At 32.1% G+C, this 17,004-nt stretch overlaps 3 protein-coding genes across 3 annotated transcripts; all 3 read right to left on the bottom strand.

The window, feature by feature from the left end:
* Positions 1 to 272: 272 nt before the first annotated feature.
* On the bottom strand, positions 273 to 1,237 carry LOC107059976 (uncharacterized). Its single transcript, XM_015307122.1, has one exon. It carries the CDS (start codon positions 1,096 to 1,098, stop codon positions 505 to 507), a length of 594 nt encoding a protein of 197 aa, XP_015162608.1. The 5' UTR covers positions 1,099 to 1,237; the 3' UTR covers positions 273 to 504.
* Positions 1,238 to 2,430: 1,193 nt separating this feature from the next.
* On the bottom strand, positions 2,431 to 5,897 carry LOC102581038 (phosphatidylinositol 4-kinase gamma 4-like). Its single transcript, XM_006343778.2, has 2 exons — positions 3,679 to 5,897; positions 2,431 to 3,125 (listed from the first exon to the last, which is right to left on the bottom strand). The coding sequence occupies exons 1-2, from the start codon at positions 5,041 to 5,043 to the stop codon at positions 2,739 to 2,741; spliced, it is 1,752 nt and encodes a 583-aa protein (XP_006343840.1). The 5' UTR covers positions 5,044 to 5,897; the 3' UTR covers positions 2,431 to 2,738.
* A 3,376-nt stretch (positions 5,898 to 9,273) lies between these two features.
* LOC102580701 (GDSL esterase/lipase 7) lies at positions 9,274 to 11,692 on the bottom strand. The gene is made up of 5 exons (XM_006343777.2): positions 11,286 to 11,692; positions 10,627 to 10,754; positions 10,313 to 10,552; positions 9,712 to 9,967; positions 9,274 to 9,614 (listed from the first exon to the last, which is right to left on the bottom strand). Exons 1-5 carry the CDS (start codon positions 11,626 to 11,628, stop codon positions 9,382 to 9,384), a joined length of 1,200 nt encoding a protein of 399 aa, XP_006343839.1. The 5' UTR covers positions 11,629 to 11,692; the 3' UTR covers positions 9,274 to 9,381.
* Between the last annotated feature and the right edge of the window lie 5,312 nt (positions 11,693 to 17,004).

The following is a 17,004-nucleotide window of genomic DNA, read 5'->3' as shown; positions in this document are numbered from 1 at the left end:
AAATTAAGTGATAAGTACTTATTCATCATTAATTTAAAATTTTAGATTCAAATCATCTTTGTTAAAGAGGTTTTATCTTAATATGAGACTTTTCAAACGTAAATTTAAATACGAATACCAAAATGTCAAGTCGAGAGTCTTTCTGAAGCAATTTTATTACCACTACAAGGTGATGTTAGTTTCACAACTCTACTCTTCACAAACTTAACTAATAAAATTACACTAAATGTATTACAACGCGTATATCGAACATCGAACGAAAACACAAAAGGTTATCAAAAATATCTTCAACAATGATGTACTAAATTAATAAAACAAACATTTTTTACAGTCACTCTGAAAATTCACCACCAAACACAAAAATACACTAAACCAAAAATAAATAAATTAAAACTTAGTACTAAAAACTAATACGTTTGCGAGCTATTACACTTGGGCCGATCTACTCCATTTCCATTTGAAGAATAGCAGTTGCGGATTCTCCCGAGTTAAAATAAAATAAAACTAACAGTGGAAAGCTGTAACAGATCCATCACTCACAGAAATACCAATTCTACATTCAGCTTTACTCTCCACATGGTGTGTAAAAAAATGGAGCACTCTAACCCGACCCGCCATTTCCAATCTCGACTCCACTTCCATACTAGATCCGACCCGAAACCCACTCAACCCATCCGTCACCGTCGGCCCACCCACACTCTCCGGTTGTCCATTCACCGTTAACGGAAACGCCTTCACCGAAAACGTCGCCGCCATATACTGAGTCCGACCTGAGTTAATTTTTCCGGCGGGTACGAACATGAACCCGATTCGATTACCCGAATAAAGTAACTGCAGAGAACTGTCGTAGTGAGCAAACTCGTCGTGATTTGGGTTTTCGATTGAGACGTATTGAGAAAAGGTGAAGTTAACGGTGCCGTTAGAGGTGGAGAAAGAGGGAAGCTGAATGGAGTTAACGGTGATAATGGGGGATTTAGGTTTGAAAAGAGTGAAGTAAAGGATGAAGATGATAATGAAGATGAAGATTAAGAAAATTGTTGCAACTATACAAGAAGCTAAATTTGTACGTCCACTTGGAGGTTTACGAGATTTAACCATTTTTTTTTTTGTGTGTGAAAAAATTCAGAAAAATGTTGAACAACGAGTTTTTTTTTTGTTTAGAGAAAAAGACAAGAGAAAGTGAAAGAAAGGGATTTTGTGTTGTTTTTATGATTCAATAAAGTGATATAAAGAGAGTGAAAATGTGGACTTTTTTTTTGCAATTTGCTATCCGTAATTTCTGTTCTTTTTGTCACTTCTTTGAGGGGTATGAGTAATGGTTGGTATGGATTACGTGTATCTCGATAGAGTTTTGTATTAAAATATTACGTATTTAGATAAAGTCTAATATGTATGTAATATTTTGTACTAGTGCAAGTATTTGAGTTATATTGATATTAGTAACATACAAGTTAATAGGAAATATGTGTATTTACTTCTTCGTTTCAATTTGTTTGTCTTATTTTGATTTGATATGAAGTTTAAGAAAATAAAAAGACTTTTGAATTTTGTGGTTTTAAATTAAAGATATACTAAATGTAAGTCTTGAAGATGTTGTGTGGAAAGTTATAATTAAAAACTTCCTTTTCAAACGAACTTAAAAAAAGTAGGACAATCAAATTGAAATGGAAGCAATATTATTTTATGGAGAATTAGTTACTCATGTATTGGTAACTTATTTCTATATAATGCAAATGAAGACTTGCGTAACCATTTTCAAATTAACTACCAAACAATCCCAAAATAATTTTATCTCCAATACTTGAATGACCAAGAAAAAAATATCTGATATTTTTTATTCTATTAAAATTTAAATGTAAAATTTCATAATTTTTCATTAACTTAATTGACTATTGGACCACACTTTAATTACTTCTCTCTTTACTTCCTTTTTGAAGTGGATAAGTCCATATATGGGACCCTATTAAGACAAAAGAAGATAGAAGAATAAAAGTTTTTAAATAAATTCAAAAGTTATACCTCAAGTTTTTATAATGCTAGAATTTTTTTTTTGCTTTAGTGATGAATTTCCTTTACCTTCAACCAGTAAAGGAGGTTCATTTCATCAAATATGGGAGACAGAGAGGCAATTTTATATTTCAAAAACTATTTATAATATGTATTTTTTATCTCATTTTTCACTTTTACATTCAATCCACGTATGATGAGCTCAACTGAGAAAACATGTAGAGGTTTTAAATCCGAGACTCTCCACTTAGGAGGATCCTTTGCTCAACCAACTCAGCTACTCTTGCGGATTAGAACAACATTATCTTATAATTGTGTGAGAGAGCGGGCGACAACTTTTAACATTGCGCCAAGGCTCATCTATTCAAACTACAATCCTCTAGTAAACATAAAATTTCACAAGTTAGTTGGTGCTGCTTAGTGAGACAAGGAATTTGATAGCTTTTGTACATAAAACTCAGTATCACTTCACTCATTGAGAAAGGATACATGACAACTGTTTTATAAATAACAGTTTGTTTTATTTATTATTTATTGCATATTGCAACTTCTGCTCCATAGTTAAAGAACCATCATATTGGTAATGAGCAGTAGTTGAGAGGAAAAAAGGTTTCCGACCATAGACGGACAAGGTCAGTCATCAACCTTTGCTATCTTCATTCAGTCCATTTATATATATGGACCGAATGCTATATACATATAACAGAATCGAAGATACATACTTACAATCCTTAGGAAGATTTATATTTTAGCTTCTCAAGCTTGATATCCATGAGCTTGTAGACAGTTTCAAGAAATGTAGCTTCAGTCATGCCAGGAAGCATAGAATCTTGAGCATCACGAATGATTTCCTCGATAACAGATTCCTTGTTCAAGGTTTCCCTGCACATCATGTTTCCAATGTCAAATGGAGCAAGTCCTTTCTCTACCCCTTTCTTCAGAAGCATGGTTGAGATACGAAGAGTACGAGCACATTCAACAGACAAATCCAATCCGTAAAATTTAAGAAGGTCAATGTCTTGTTCAGCATCCAGTGATTTGATGTACTTGATAGTTTCTGGAGAGTAAGGTTTACGGGCTTGTGGCCAATAGAGCCAATCAAAGGTGCAATCTTCAAACTGCAGATAACAAATTTGTGAGTGCAACTCTTGAAAGGAATTAAATGTTGAATTAGTATATATGCTAACAAACCAATAGAAAGATAAAAGTTTCAGTTTTGACGGTGGAGATTCTTGGACATTATGAATCAGGGCTGTCATACAGATATAGAAAATATCACAGATCTTAAGAGAGTTTAAAAACTTCCTTCTACAATTTGGAGGAGGGAACTGGACCTAAAGATATGAGAGGCAATATATCCAGCTAAACCATCTCTAACCTTATTGTCAGGTACATCTTACCGGGCAGATATTAAGCTCATTGACAGGGTAAACAATACATGCAGGGAAGGAACAAGTTATTTGGCATTCAAACTAGGCACCTCGAAGTTTCTCCACATCAGACAAATCATAACCGAAATATTAGAAGTATTCACAAGGCATAAGAACTTCCATATGCAATAATCAATTTAGTGAAAATGAAAAATTACTCACAAGGAAGCAATCACAAGTTCATAGCATTTCTAATCATTGTCAAACAACATTTGTAAGGAATAACACAATCATAACTTACATTCTCAGGCAAGCAGTAGCCATGGTCAATTGGTGTAAGCACAATTCGTCCTTCTTTCCCTTCCCTGCTCACAAGAATATTCCCAGCATGCCTATCAGCATTTGCTGTTCTTATGTCAAAGACAGTAATCTTATGGACTTCCTCAACAGGAAATATTCCTGGACCCATATCCTCACAATTTCCTTCATTCTTCATAAACAGCTGCAGTGAACCAACTTTGGTGTATTCGGATGACCACTCAAATCCATCAGGATGATGAAATGTATTGTGCAAGCACTGAACCATAACAGTGGGAGGCACACCGGAAAAGCCTATCTCACAATTGGACAATGTTCGGTGCCCGGTCCTTGGATGGTCCAGTAGGAAAGCTGCAACCTCCCTGAATGCACCTTCTCCAACTCGGGTTCCCCTTTTCAACCCTTCACCATTGGTTGATAAAGGTAGTCCTTGAGGGTTATTCACAGCTAGAGGTTCCTCATCAATGGGCTTAAAAATAGCAACATACTTGTTGCCAGACCCATCCTGCATGAAATAAGTTCCTCCAGTCCCTTCAGATGATCGGATAGGTATATTGCCTTTCGTCAATCCATCACATGCAGAGTTGATCATGTCCCAGATATATCCAGGCAGTTCAATATTTGGATCAACAACAAAAGGTTCCAACAACAAGTTTCTATCAGGTGCCTTCTTGGAGAAGGACTGGAACTCCCTGGATGGTTCATGTACACCCTGACTTTGGGTCTCCTCATTCCAATTAGCTGCAACAACAGAAAGTTCAACATCCCTCTCGGCATGCTTAGCCCGAAGCTTTGCAAATTTCTGAATTACCAGGTGAATCACTGCATCAGCAGTAATATCATCAATGAGCTTCTGATCCTCAAGCTTCTCACCATTACAGAAAAGCTCTTGAACCTTAAGCTCCTCACCAAAGTCTTTGCCTTTCTTCAATATGGTACGTTTAAGGTACCCAATATCTTGATGCCTGTCAACAGGAAATTCAAATTCCATGCCACAAGTGGTCCTAACAGTGATAACAAGGAGATCAGAGATCTTGAAGACCATATGCAACACATTCCCATTACTGACTCCATAGTCCCTGACCAAAGATTCATTTCTTGCCAGCTCTCTACCACCAAAAACTAGCTTCTGCATCTTAACCACAAACCCTTTACAAGTTTGGAGCTTAAGTTTCACTTCACCAATCGAATCAGACTCCAACACGCGCATTGGAATCACAGAACCAGCCACAGTGATATATATTACAATTGATTCATTCGTGCAAAGCGCCAATGGGCCATAGATATGTCTTGTAGCCCGGACAGACTCTTCCTGAACCGGACTCAAAGCCACATCAACAGCAGACATCGTGATGATTATACAAGGCTTTACACACCAGCCTCAAGATTTTCTTGAACCCCTATACTCCTTAATGACTATATAAGTATTCAAAAATCTCAAACAGGGCATCAACCATGTACAAGATTGCTCAATCTTAAATCCTCAATGCAGAAATGTAATTCCCCTTTTACCAAAAGACTCTACCTTTCTTACCCAGAAAAGAAAAAAACCAATAATAGATAAAACCAAAAAACAAATAAAAGGAACTCAAAGCAATCAAGACCAAAGATTCAAACTTTCACAATCCTAAACTGCAATAAATGAAATACCCAAATAACTATTGATCCAAAACTCCTCAGAAATGCAGAGCTTAAAGATCAAGAATCCAAGTAAACCTTCAACAATTCACTTCTTTGGGGAATTTTATCAAACAGGTCACACGCACAAAAGGGTGCAAAGAAAAGTTAGATTGCTAAGGCTCTGGGGACAATTTTTTTTTGCTTTTCCACAGGATAGTGGATTCTTTACTAGTAGGAAAGAATCAAAAGGTAAATGGGTCAAAGAATAAAAGCTTATATATTGCTACATGGTAAGGAAGGATTTGATTAAAAAAAAAAAAGGGGATCTTTTTTTTTTCTTCTTAATTATCCTCCCTGCATTTCCCGGAATTGGATATCGGAGCTTGGTTGTATGACTTGGTTACATGTCGGAAAATTGAAACAGTATCCGGTTTATTCGCCGGCCTTTTGAAGTTTTCCGGTAGAAATGTCAATGAAGAGGGAGAGAGAAGGTGAAGAGTGGAAGAAGCGGAATTATAGCCGTTAGCTTAGCTTATTTGCTATTGACTATATGACTCATATAAAAGAGTATTCACAAACTTAGCTTTATTTCAATTTATTATTTATAACTTTACTTATATTTAACTTTATTTATACATTTCTTAGTGACACTCAAACTTTTTTTTTTTTTTGTCCGTAATAATATAATCAGTATAATTCTATAAGTGATTTTGGAAAGAATAGGAGGTAATAATAATAGAGTGAATCTGTCATAGAGTACTCTATCACGAGCTATCAAAGCACGCTTAGTCAATCGTTAAATAAATTCGGAAAGAATAAGAAATAATAGTAGAGTGAATCCGTCCTAGAGTACTCGACCACGAGATGCCAAATCACGCTTAGTTAATCGATAATTTCCACCTCAAAGTTGGCTAGTACAACTATGTTGTTGTTGATCTTATTCCTATCTCATAGAGATAAGAAAATTATTATTTTTAATGGACCTTCGACTTGAACAAAATATTTTCAAATAGTTTTTAAAATAGGGAAAAAATTGACTTTTTTTAAGTTTTTCGTCTGGTTTATGATACTTGTATAAGCAGAAGTAGATTTAAAATTTGAAGTTTCTTTTTACGTTAATATCGAATTATATTAAATGAGTTCACAATTAATTATTTATATACATTTAATAATGTTTTAATATATATGACTTATTAGATTTTTGTGAACTCATAATAAAGGCGTAAAACTTTGGATCTGCTCACACGTATTAAGACCGACTAAATTCGATGTATAGTTGAAATTTCTCTTTGAGAATAAAACGTTTTTTTAACAAAGAAGAACTATACATATGATTCGAACTCAAAATCTATGTTCATGAGTTAGGAAAATCTTATTTATTGATTTATCATAATTGGTAGATTATCATTTTGATCCTTGTGATATCGACTTTTAGCACATTTAATCTTTACTTCAATTAATTAAAATGTATGTTTTTACATCAATTAATTAAAATGTATGTTTTTACTTCTATTATATAGAAAATATATTATATTTAATCTATTTTAAGAAATACAATACCCTCAAATATGGAGTAACAATAAGAATTTAATATAACCTACTGATAAATTAAGTGATAAAACTATTAGGGGGAATGCTACTTTAATCATAATTTGGGGAACATCTTTGTTATACTAAAAAAGCATGTTAAGTGAACTTTTTAAATTTTAAATTCAATGTATTGCACAAAATAAAGTACCAAATTGTTGAGTGACATAACAAACACCTTGGCACTAGGAATGGGTTCCAAATTAGTATTACAAATCCAGAAAATCTCTCTTGAAAATTAACAATGAATTAATTACTCTGCTTTCAATATCTACAGTAAAAGTAAAATAGTCAAAACTGGTAATTTGTAAAAAAATAATAAACTTTCCTTCTTTTGTAGTGGATTTGTACTTCCTCTTCAAAAGATCTCGTATTCGAATTATAGAAAGGAAAAAAATGATTAAAGAATATTTTATTCTTTAATAATTCTTATATAACATGATAAGATTAATATAGACACTAAAAATACTGAGTGAAAGCAAGTAAATTAGATGCAAAAATCTTTTTTCCTTCATCCAAGTGGTCAGTCAAACATGTTTCATTGAATAGAAAATTATGAATTATTTTTCATGCATTTATATTAAATATTAAATATTCTTAATAAAATTTCTGACATCTCCCCGTTTCAACCAAACAAAAATTAGAAAATGTTGCATAGATCTGAAGTTGAGTCACTAACATATTATAAATTGTATAACAAAGAGAATCAAATAGATTTATTTGATATCTAAGAAGATAAGAATTCTGAATTATGGTTTACTTTATGTTTAACTTAATAATGCATCACATTCTTTTGTCTCCTTTAAACTTTGAGTCACTATTGAAACTTGAAATCTACAAGAAGTTTCTTTTTTTTTTAAAAAAAAATAAAATAAAATAAAGAAGAGGACAAGTGGACATGTTCATTGAACCTTGCATCTTCAACAAAAAACCTTAATAATAATTGTCCACAAAATAATAACACAAAGAAACAAAGGAGTACTAAATATGTAACTTTAATAAAATATAGATAACAATGGAACAATTGAGGTACGTGTCCATGTTATATAATAATTATATATAAAAAAAGAAGAAAAAAAAGAGTACGTTTGAGTAGATTTCTTATATTTAATATGTACTCCATTGTAGTCGATAGAATTTTAGATTCGAGTCATGAAATATATAATTATTTTTGTTAAAAAATCTTTTACTTCCAATATATGAGCTAGTACATTATGATTATCCTTAGTTATCGACAAAGAATTTTAGATTCGAATAATGAATATAAAATCACTTTTGTTAATGGATTCCTTTACTTTCAATATAAAAGCTAATCCCTCCGTTTAAAAAAGAATGACCTCCTTTCCTTTTTAGTTTATTTAAAAAAGAATAACCTCTTCTTTTTTTTTGGTAACATTTTAATTTCAGCTTTCCACGTGACATATTTAAAGCCAAAAGATTAAAAAGCAATTTAGTACATTTGACAACTTTAATTTAGGACCACAAGATTTAAAAATCTTTTTTATTTTTTAAAACTTCATGTCAAGTCAAACCAGGTCACTGTTTTTGAAACGGAGAAAGAGTAGTACGTTATGATAGTAGTGACGGTGGGGTATAATTTTTTATAAAATATTACTACACTTTGATGTCTTTTTCAAATTTTCAGTAGTGACGGTGGGGTATAACCTTTTATAAAATATTACTACACTTTGAATGTCTTTTTCAAATTTTCTGATTTTAACGAAGCTCCATAATTTTTGTTCAAACCGTATATTATTTATATATATATATTAAGAAGAATGGGACACAAGGTCGCTTACTTGTCGGTTCACTTCCCTTAGACCGTTGAGGGTGGCTTTGAGTCAGACCTTTGTCTTTTTTTTTTTCAGCTTTATAATTTTTATTTTCTTTTTGAATTTTCAAATTTGAATTATTTCTTTTAGTTTTCTTTTTCTTTTGGTGTGGTTAAATTTATTTGGGTAAAAAATGGATAGTTTATAAATAAGTTGCAATCGACTATATAATATAATGTGTTAACAACTTAACTACAATTCAATTTCAAATAAGTTGGTTAAGAAAACGTTTGTTTTGAGTTAATAGTCGAAAACATATTTGATTTATCGTATTTTTGCAAGTTCCATACATTAACTGTCCATGGTTCAATTTATTAGCCAAACTATCATCTATTAGTATTAAAACACGCCTCAATGTTGAGTTGGTCTATGCTTGCTTGTTGTCGAGTGGGAACAATAATTGGCCAACTCAGTATCGAGGTGTGTTTTAATACAAAGAGAGTGAGCGTTTAGATAGGTCATTACTCATTACAGATCATGCCACATAGGACTCATAGCGGATTGTTAGAGAAACTACTCAAGCTGAATGCACTTAGCAGAAATACCAAAGTTGACATTGCAGAAATACCAAAGTTACATGTAAACACACAAAGAATGATATACTATCTATACAGTGGCCATATATTCACAATTGTCTCTAAGTTGAACTATATGGTGCTTTGAGCTAACATTTCTTGCAGGTTCATAGGGTAGCACATAGGCGTATGCAGGCTGGACCAGACGTTGTCAGCGAGGATAGCATTCACAGCATCAGTCGGATGAAATTGATCCCACCAGATGTGGCTAGAGGCGTTATTACACGCCATTTCAGGGGAAACACACATGATCCAACCTTTATATTCACCTAAACCACAGCAAGCCTCATCTGTCACATTGAAACCTATAATGAAAATTGAAAAAAGAGTATGTCAGATTTGATCTTCTCGCGTGACATGTCCTGTCAAATGAATCTATATAGATCCTACACATTGCCTCACCATAACGATTGTGATTCTGAATAATGTCCATTGAACCTTCAAATGCATCGCAGAATATGATAGTGGCATCAACAAGCTCTTCATTTAGTTCAGAAACCATATATCTTACAGCAAAGTTGAACTCCAAAATCATGTCATTTATGTTCTTGACACACTCCCCGTTCTTGCTACTGTACAGCCATAGGTAGTAAGGTGCACAGCCTATTGGAGCCAGTCCCATTACAACCACTTTTCTCACCTTGTCATTGTACAGGTTCTGTGGCACCAGTACATACATGTTAGAAGGAAAACTTTAACCAGCACTGGTGACATGTAGAACCAAAGCAACCTAATTTCTACACGCTGAACTTAATAATCGTGGAAACAATGCAGAGCCTAAGGGGAAATTGAAACATATAATGCATGATAGAGTTAGCAAAATAGGTGCTAACTAGTTGCATAGAGTGATTTTGTTGATGTTTTAAGTGCCATCCAAGAGGAGAAAGGAGGCTAAATGGTTTGAATAAAGCTGCAAAATTCATTACATACGAAAACAAAATGTCGATGAAGGCAATTGCATAAAGAAGACAGTATTAAGATTTCGTATAGAACAACACTGCACCTTAATCTCCTGTTTTATAGTCTGTGCTAAAAACTGGTTGAAACTCCATGGCAGGTAAACAGTTTGAACATTTGAGGCATTCAGGAGATAGTAGTGAATGTAGTCATTGCTCCCGATCGAAATGTAAAACAAGGAACTAGATATCAGATCAGTTGTTGCATCCTCACCAATATTCATTATAAACTGCTGAACAGTGTCAGTAACTTGTTCTATTTGCTGTGCAAGTGAGATATGCTGACCCTGCATAAACACTAATCTAGCTTAACTACTACAAAACTAATAATCATAGAGTTCGTATATGATAAAACTATTACCAATTCCGAGCCACTTGAGAATATAATACCAGCACCAGCAGAAGCATAATTAACCCCAAGAACCATCTCTTCAATAGAACCAGCCTGTCCTAGATAGCTAGGCACAAATGGTAACCCAAGACGCAACGCTGATACAATCAAAATGCACAAGAAACAATGAATAGAAAATTAGCTATCTTTAACCAAAAGATCCTAAGAATTCATCACTGAATTCCACAAAACCAGTACAAACATTTTGAGCTTGAATAGGATAAAAGACAAGAAATTTACAGCAAAAGATCCATACGCCGATTCATTGAAAGTCGAATAGTTAATTCTCAAAGACAATTAATCAAACACGTAGCAGTCTCAAATATCAAAACTCGATCCAAAAATATAATAATCAAGAATTCATCACTGAATTCCACAAAATGAGAACAATTTTTTGAGCTTGATTAGGATAAACAAGACAAGATATTAACAGAAAAAGATCCATAAACTATTTCATTGAAAGTTCAATCTTTTTTCTCTCTCAGACAATTAATCAAACACGTAGCAGTCTCCAGTCTCAAGTCTCAAATCTCAAAACTCAAGCCAAAAAAATCGAAACTTTTCCCCAAATTTCACTACCCAATAGTTAAATTTTCCACAAATCCCAAACACCCCATTGATAAAATTACCTAGATAATCGACTGGGATTCTTCCATTGCAGAATCGACCAGTAGGTTGATGAGTATCAAAATCACGACCATAAGGAAGCCTATCAGCACGAGCAAAAGTCCCAAGAAAGTTATTCGTACCACAATCAACAGAAGAATCACCAATAATGAATAGAGCCGGAACAAGAGGAGAAGTAGGAGGACGAAAAATTGGAGAGGAAGAGGTCGGAAAAGACGGGGTTAATGACGGAAAATCGAAAACAGAATCATGGGTTATGAGATCTTGAGGGTAAATGAGAGCTTTAGCTTCTGGGTGTACGAAACAAATGAAGATGAACAGAATCTTGATTACAGAGAAATCCATGGCGGATACAGAGAGTGAGTGAGGAAGACGAAGAAGAAAAAATTAACTGCTTTTGGCGGGAGAGTATAACCAACCTGTTAGTTTTCTTTTCCCAAATTGTCCTTATATTATAGTTGCACACTAGTACTTCTTATGTGTCAATTTACATGATATTTTTCGTTTTACGTAATAATTTTTTTTAATTTTGACCGTAAAAAATATTACTATTATAAGTTATAATAATTAAAAAATATAAAATATTTAATAAATATATAATAAAAAAATCCGTTTGACCCTCGACTATCAAATATACCATCATATTAATTTTTTTTAAAAAGATATATTCTATAAAGGTTTAAATACATTATTATTTTAAAAATAAAAATTAAACAAACAATAACTCCTCCTAATGTTGCCATAGACAGATATAAAGCAAGATTGGTTGCTCGAGACTTTTCTCAAAAATATGATGAAGACTTAGAAAAAACCAGAAAAAGTGCACTACTCTTGAGACTAGCACAAGGTTAAAATGTAAAGAAGACTCACTCTTTGTAGATCCCAAGCCTTTTTGAGCTTTAGTTGGAGTTCTTCGGTATTTGACTATCATAAGTAGGGTTGTCAAAATAAGCCTAAATATCGGTAATCCATCCAATCCGTCTAGAATTTGATGGATTGGGCTCAAAATAATTTGAATTGGGTTTAATCTCAACGCATTCAAGTACTCTTGACCCATTTTTAAGGAATCTTCAATTGAGCTCACTTTAATCTCTAATTTCAACCTGTTATACAACTCTCTATTTGCATTAATGAAATATATTTCTTATACTGAAGTTATGACTTAGTATCTATTTTATATTTCCATTTGTAATTTATTTTTGTTAATTTTCTTGAGTTGAAATTCAAATTGTGGTTATAAAGTTTAATAACAATATTATGTTAAAATTATTGAGATTATGCAGGTCAAACTTGACGGGTCATGACCCAACCCGATTTTTAGCCCAACCCATTTGAGCCTAAAGTAATTAAACTTGGCTTGGTCATGACCCTACTCGATTTCTCTTTCAACCTATTTTAATATCTCTAATTTCAACCCGGCCCGCCCCTTTGACAACCCTAATTACAAGGCCACACATTGCTTTCTCTATTTGATATGTCAGTAAATTTATGTAATCACCAAGAGAGCAGCTCTTGGAAGTTGCAAAGAGATTTCTGAAAACTCAACATCAGATATAGAAAGAATCATGATTTGGTATTAATCGGTTATGCTGAAACCAATTTTGCTGCCGATATGGATGATAAAAAATCTACATCAGATTATATTGTTGAATATGTTGAATATATATGTTTGCAACAAATTTTAAACATATGGAAAATAAATAAATCACACAAATAAAATCTGAAGAAACATAATTTTATTCATCAAGATAGCGGGTACAATTCTGTTCCTCCCTTGATTCTCCTCTCCTAAGATTTATCCATGATTCGAGGGCCGTTAGTGACGTATTTCTCGAATTAGTATGATTTAGATTTGACCTCTCTAAGAATATTCCATGTCTTTTGTGGAATATATCGAGGTCTTGATCTCTTTGTGGAATTTTTGAGATCGCCTTTTAAGGGAATTTAGTACCCTTTATATAGGCATAAACTAGGGTTTAAGATTGAGTAGCCTCCAAGAATCATAATTTGAGTTGAACACAATTAGTAGAGTCCCAACTCGAATTGAACACATCTTGTAGAGTCCCACAATATTACAATATTGCTTCTAAGAAATAACATAGAGGTGGAAAATATTTAGATAGAGACAAAAATAAATTGGTTATTATTTATTTTATATGATCCACTACTTGATCTTGCTTCTTCCTCGACTAATAAGCAGATTATTGAAAAATGTATTTGATCACTTATCACTAAACTAAGATGAAACATACAAATAAAAGCAAAAATAGCTTCATAGTTCTCTATGATATCCACATAGTATTTTCTATCTATCTATCTATCTATATATATATATATATTCAACACTTGATTAATTTTGATCCTCCGATCAAACGATCAGACGACCCAAAATGATTAAGACTCTTCCTTCTCCCAAAAGACACGTATCGTCCCCTATACTCTAGATCAACATTGAATTTTCCTTCTTCCCCATACCCCTTACGCGTTTTCTTCTTCCCCAGACGGAATATCTTCTCCATCAGCCGCCCACGCCTCTATATATATATATATATATATATATATAAAGAATCATAAGGATAGGTTCATTCTGTAAAAAAAATACAACAAATATTTAAGCTTAAACGTTGATATTTTATTTTTATATAATCATTAGCAATTTAATTTTATTGAAAAAAAAATATTTTAGGAATATCTAGTCACAATATAAATTTTAAGGATACAATTAGGGGCTTAAAATTTGCTAAATACTTTAGGCTAAAAAAATACCAATGCTAATATTCCATGTGGGGAAATGATAACACATGTTAGAGCTTTAGGCGACGAATTATAGTACAAATAAAGTGGAATTAGAAAGGTAACTTATATAAATCTCATCATTTTAGGAGCTAATTACTTAAATGCAAGTTAATTTGCAATATTATAAATTTTACTATATTTTGGTCTTCAAATACTTATATTTGGCACGCCCAAATACATTTAGGTACATGTATCTTTGTCAAAATTAGGTGTAATTTATTGTAGATACATTATATTCAAGTGATTCACATATATCTAGGATATATAGACAAATCTCACTCTCACTCTCACTCTCACTCACTACTCTTCTATCTCACTCGCATATCTGGTATCACAACTTTACAGCTGTACATCATTTTGAACCTAGACGAGAATACTCTGTCAGGGACCGAGTCCCTGCATTTGTGAGGATCATCAAAATACCTAGAATACATGAAATTATTTGAGAAGCCGAGTCTCTGCATTTGTGAGGATCATCAAAATACCTAGAATACATGAAATTATTTGAGAAAGTCACTCAACTTATGGATTTTCTTTTATAAAATCACTCAAGTTAAACTCTATTTTTTTAATAGATAATCATTATAACCAAAAGATAAAAGAGATAATTATTGCACAAACTATTTTAACTTAATTGTTTCTCTATTGGATATATATGTCAGTAAATTTATGTAATCACCAAGAGAGTAGCTCTAGAAAGTTGCAAAGAGAATGTTGAGTTCGAAAAAATGATTTGGTATTAATCAGTTATGCTGAAACCAATTTTGGTGGTGATATATATGGATGATAAAAAAACTACATCACAGTATATTTTTCTATATGGTGAAACATGTATGTCTTATGTCTACGACTCCAAAGACTTGCTAAAAAATTGCATCTATTTAAAACTATGATTTTTGGAGACAATCAAAGTGCTATCAAGCTTGCAAAAAAAATGATATTTCATGCAAGAATTAATTTTTTTTTGATATTTCATCCAAAAAAAATAAAATCTCGATGAAAGTATGAATTCAGGATAATATTGTTGATATCTTCAACCTAGTTACTTTAATTTCTAAGGCTTCATTTTTTTTAAAAAAAAAAATACTTTAATAGGAGCGTGAAAAAAATAAAATCAACTTTTAGAATATCATAGATTTTTCTAGAATATAATCTAGTGTATAAACTTAGAAAATTATCTTGAAGAAATATCAAAATATTCTAGAATGTTGCTAGACGATAAAATTTATTAGAATGTTCTAGTAGATGTATATAGAAGAGTTTTTATAATAGTTTTTAAAACCACCCATAAACAACTATAAATAGGGACGATCTTGTACATTTGTAATCAATTCAATTCAAGGCTAGCAGAAGTTCTTCCTAATAATTTCAATCAAAATTCATTTCTAAAAAAAATGCACAAAACAATAATTCATCTCTACAAAAAAAAAATGAACAAAACAAAATTGACCCAAAAACTGCAACGTTTTTCACAAATTTAACTAACCTATAACTAGACAAAGATTAACAACAAAACACCCATAAACCGTTTATTCGGAAATTTTACTAACCTAATAGGAAAAAAGTAATCAAGAAAATTAAATTCAAAGGAAATTGCAAAGCTTACCATAAATCCAATCTTTATTTGTGAGAAACATTTTCACGATCCGCTTTTTCACCTTGAGTCCGGAAGAAGTTGCCACATTGGTTACACCTGTTTTTCTCAATGGTTTAAATTTGACAATGTGTCGTGTTGTAGTGATTTTTGAGTTCCAGATCGTCATCGTATACCTTTTCACAACCCAAGAAATTACATTTTGAATGACTTCTCGACGGTGCATCCCTAAGCAATGTATTTTCTTTCTCTCTGAATAAACGTCATACTGAGACATAGAAAAGAGTAGAAAAGACGGCGATATCTGATGCAATGTCATTTATTATCCGATTTGCCTGTGAGGCAGAGGATCATAGATATAAGACCTATAAATTGTTGTAAATTTTAAAGTCTTTATATTGATTGTTACAAATGAATTAGATTTAGAAATAATAATGAGCTCGTCATTCGTTAGAACATAATAATTTCACTAGGTGTTATACGACTTTGAACGTATCTATATAAATTGAATAACAATAGCATACTCAGTATACAATGAAATGTTCAACGAAAAAATATATAATACAAAGTTAGAATAATAAAAGATGGCTCAAGAATATGAGAAGCCGATATAATGTTATCGAAATAGTGTTGTGTTAAATTTCATATTAAGTTGATATAATATATTGAAATAATCTTGAAATTTGAAGGAGACACCAAAAAACAAATTTAATATTTTTTTACAAACGGACAATAATATATTTTGTATAATGCTAAATGAGGTAATAAAATAAGTAGTCACATAAGAAAGAATGCTACAATTATCTAAAAACAATTCCACCTCTTAATCATTATGAGTTATGACGATCCCCACATTAAATAAGGTAAAAAAACTATTATATATAATGTGAAGTATTGAAAACACCTCTAAATTTGGCGCGAATTATTACTTTCATCTCCAAATTATTGACAACCTTAAAAACACTTTTTAAATTGACTAACTGAACTTATATATACCCTCAATCATCATCTATTAGTTTGATGAATTGCTATCCACTATTTATTATTTTTACAAAATAAATTAATTAATTATGTGGGTTGTGTGTACACATGATTTGTTTCTTGGAGCAATTTTACCATCCCAATTTTTTTGAGAATTAACATTTTTGATCTCTCAGCTATTGATAAATTCTATTTTTGGTCTCCACAATATTTTATTAAGAAAACTTAACCTTTAATTAATTTAATTGTGTTGTTTTGGTTCCTTTATATAGATTTCTTACGAAAAATAACCTAAAATACCGTTAAACTTTTGAAAATATTACAAAATTATCATTCATCCACCAATTAGC

Source organism: Solanum tuberosum, unplaced genomic scaffold (genome assembly GCF_000226075.1).
Source record: "Solanum tuberosum cultivar DM 1-3 516 R44 unplaced genomic scaffold, SolTub_3.0 scf00048, whole genome shotgun sequence".
NCBI lineage: Eukaryota > Viridiplantae > Streptophyta > Magnoliopsida > Solanales > Solanaceae > Solanum > Solanum tuberosum.
Note: the sequence above shows the minus strand (reverse complement) of the source record. Positions and strands in the feature narration are given on the sequence as shown.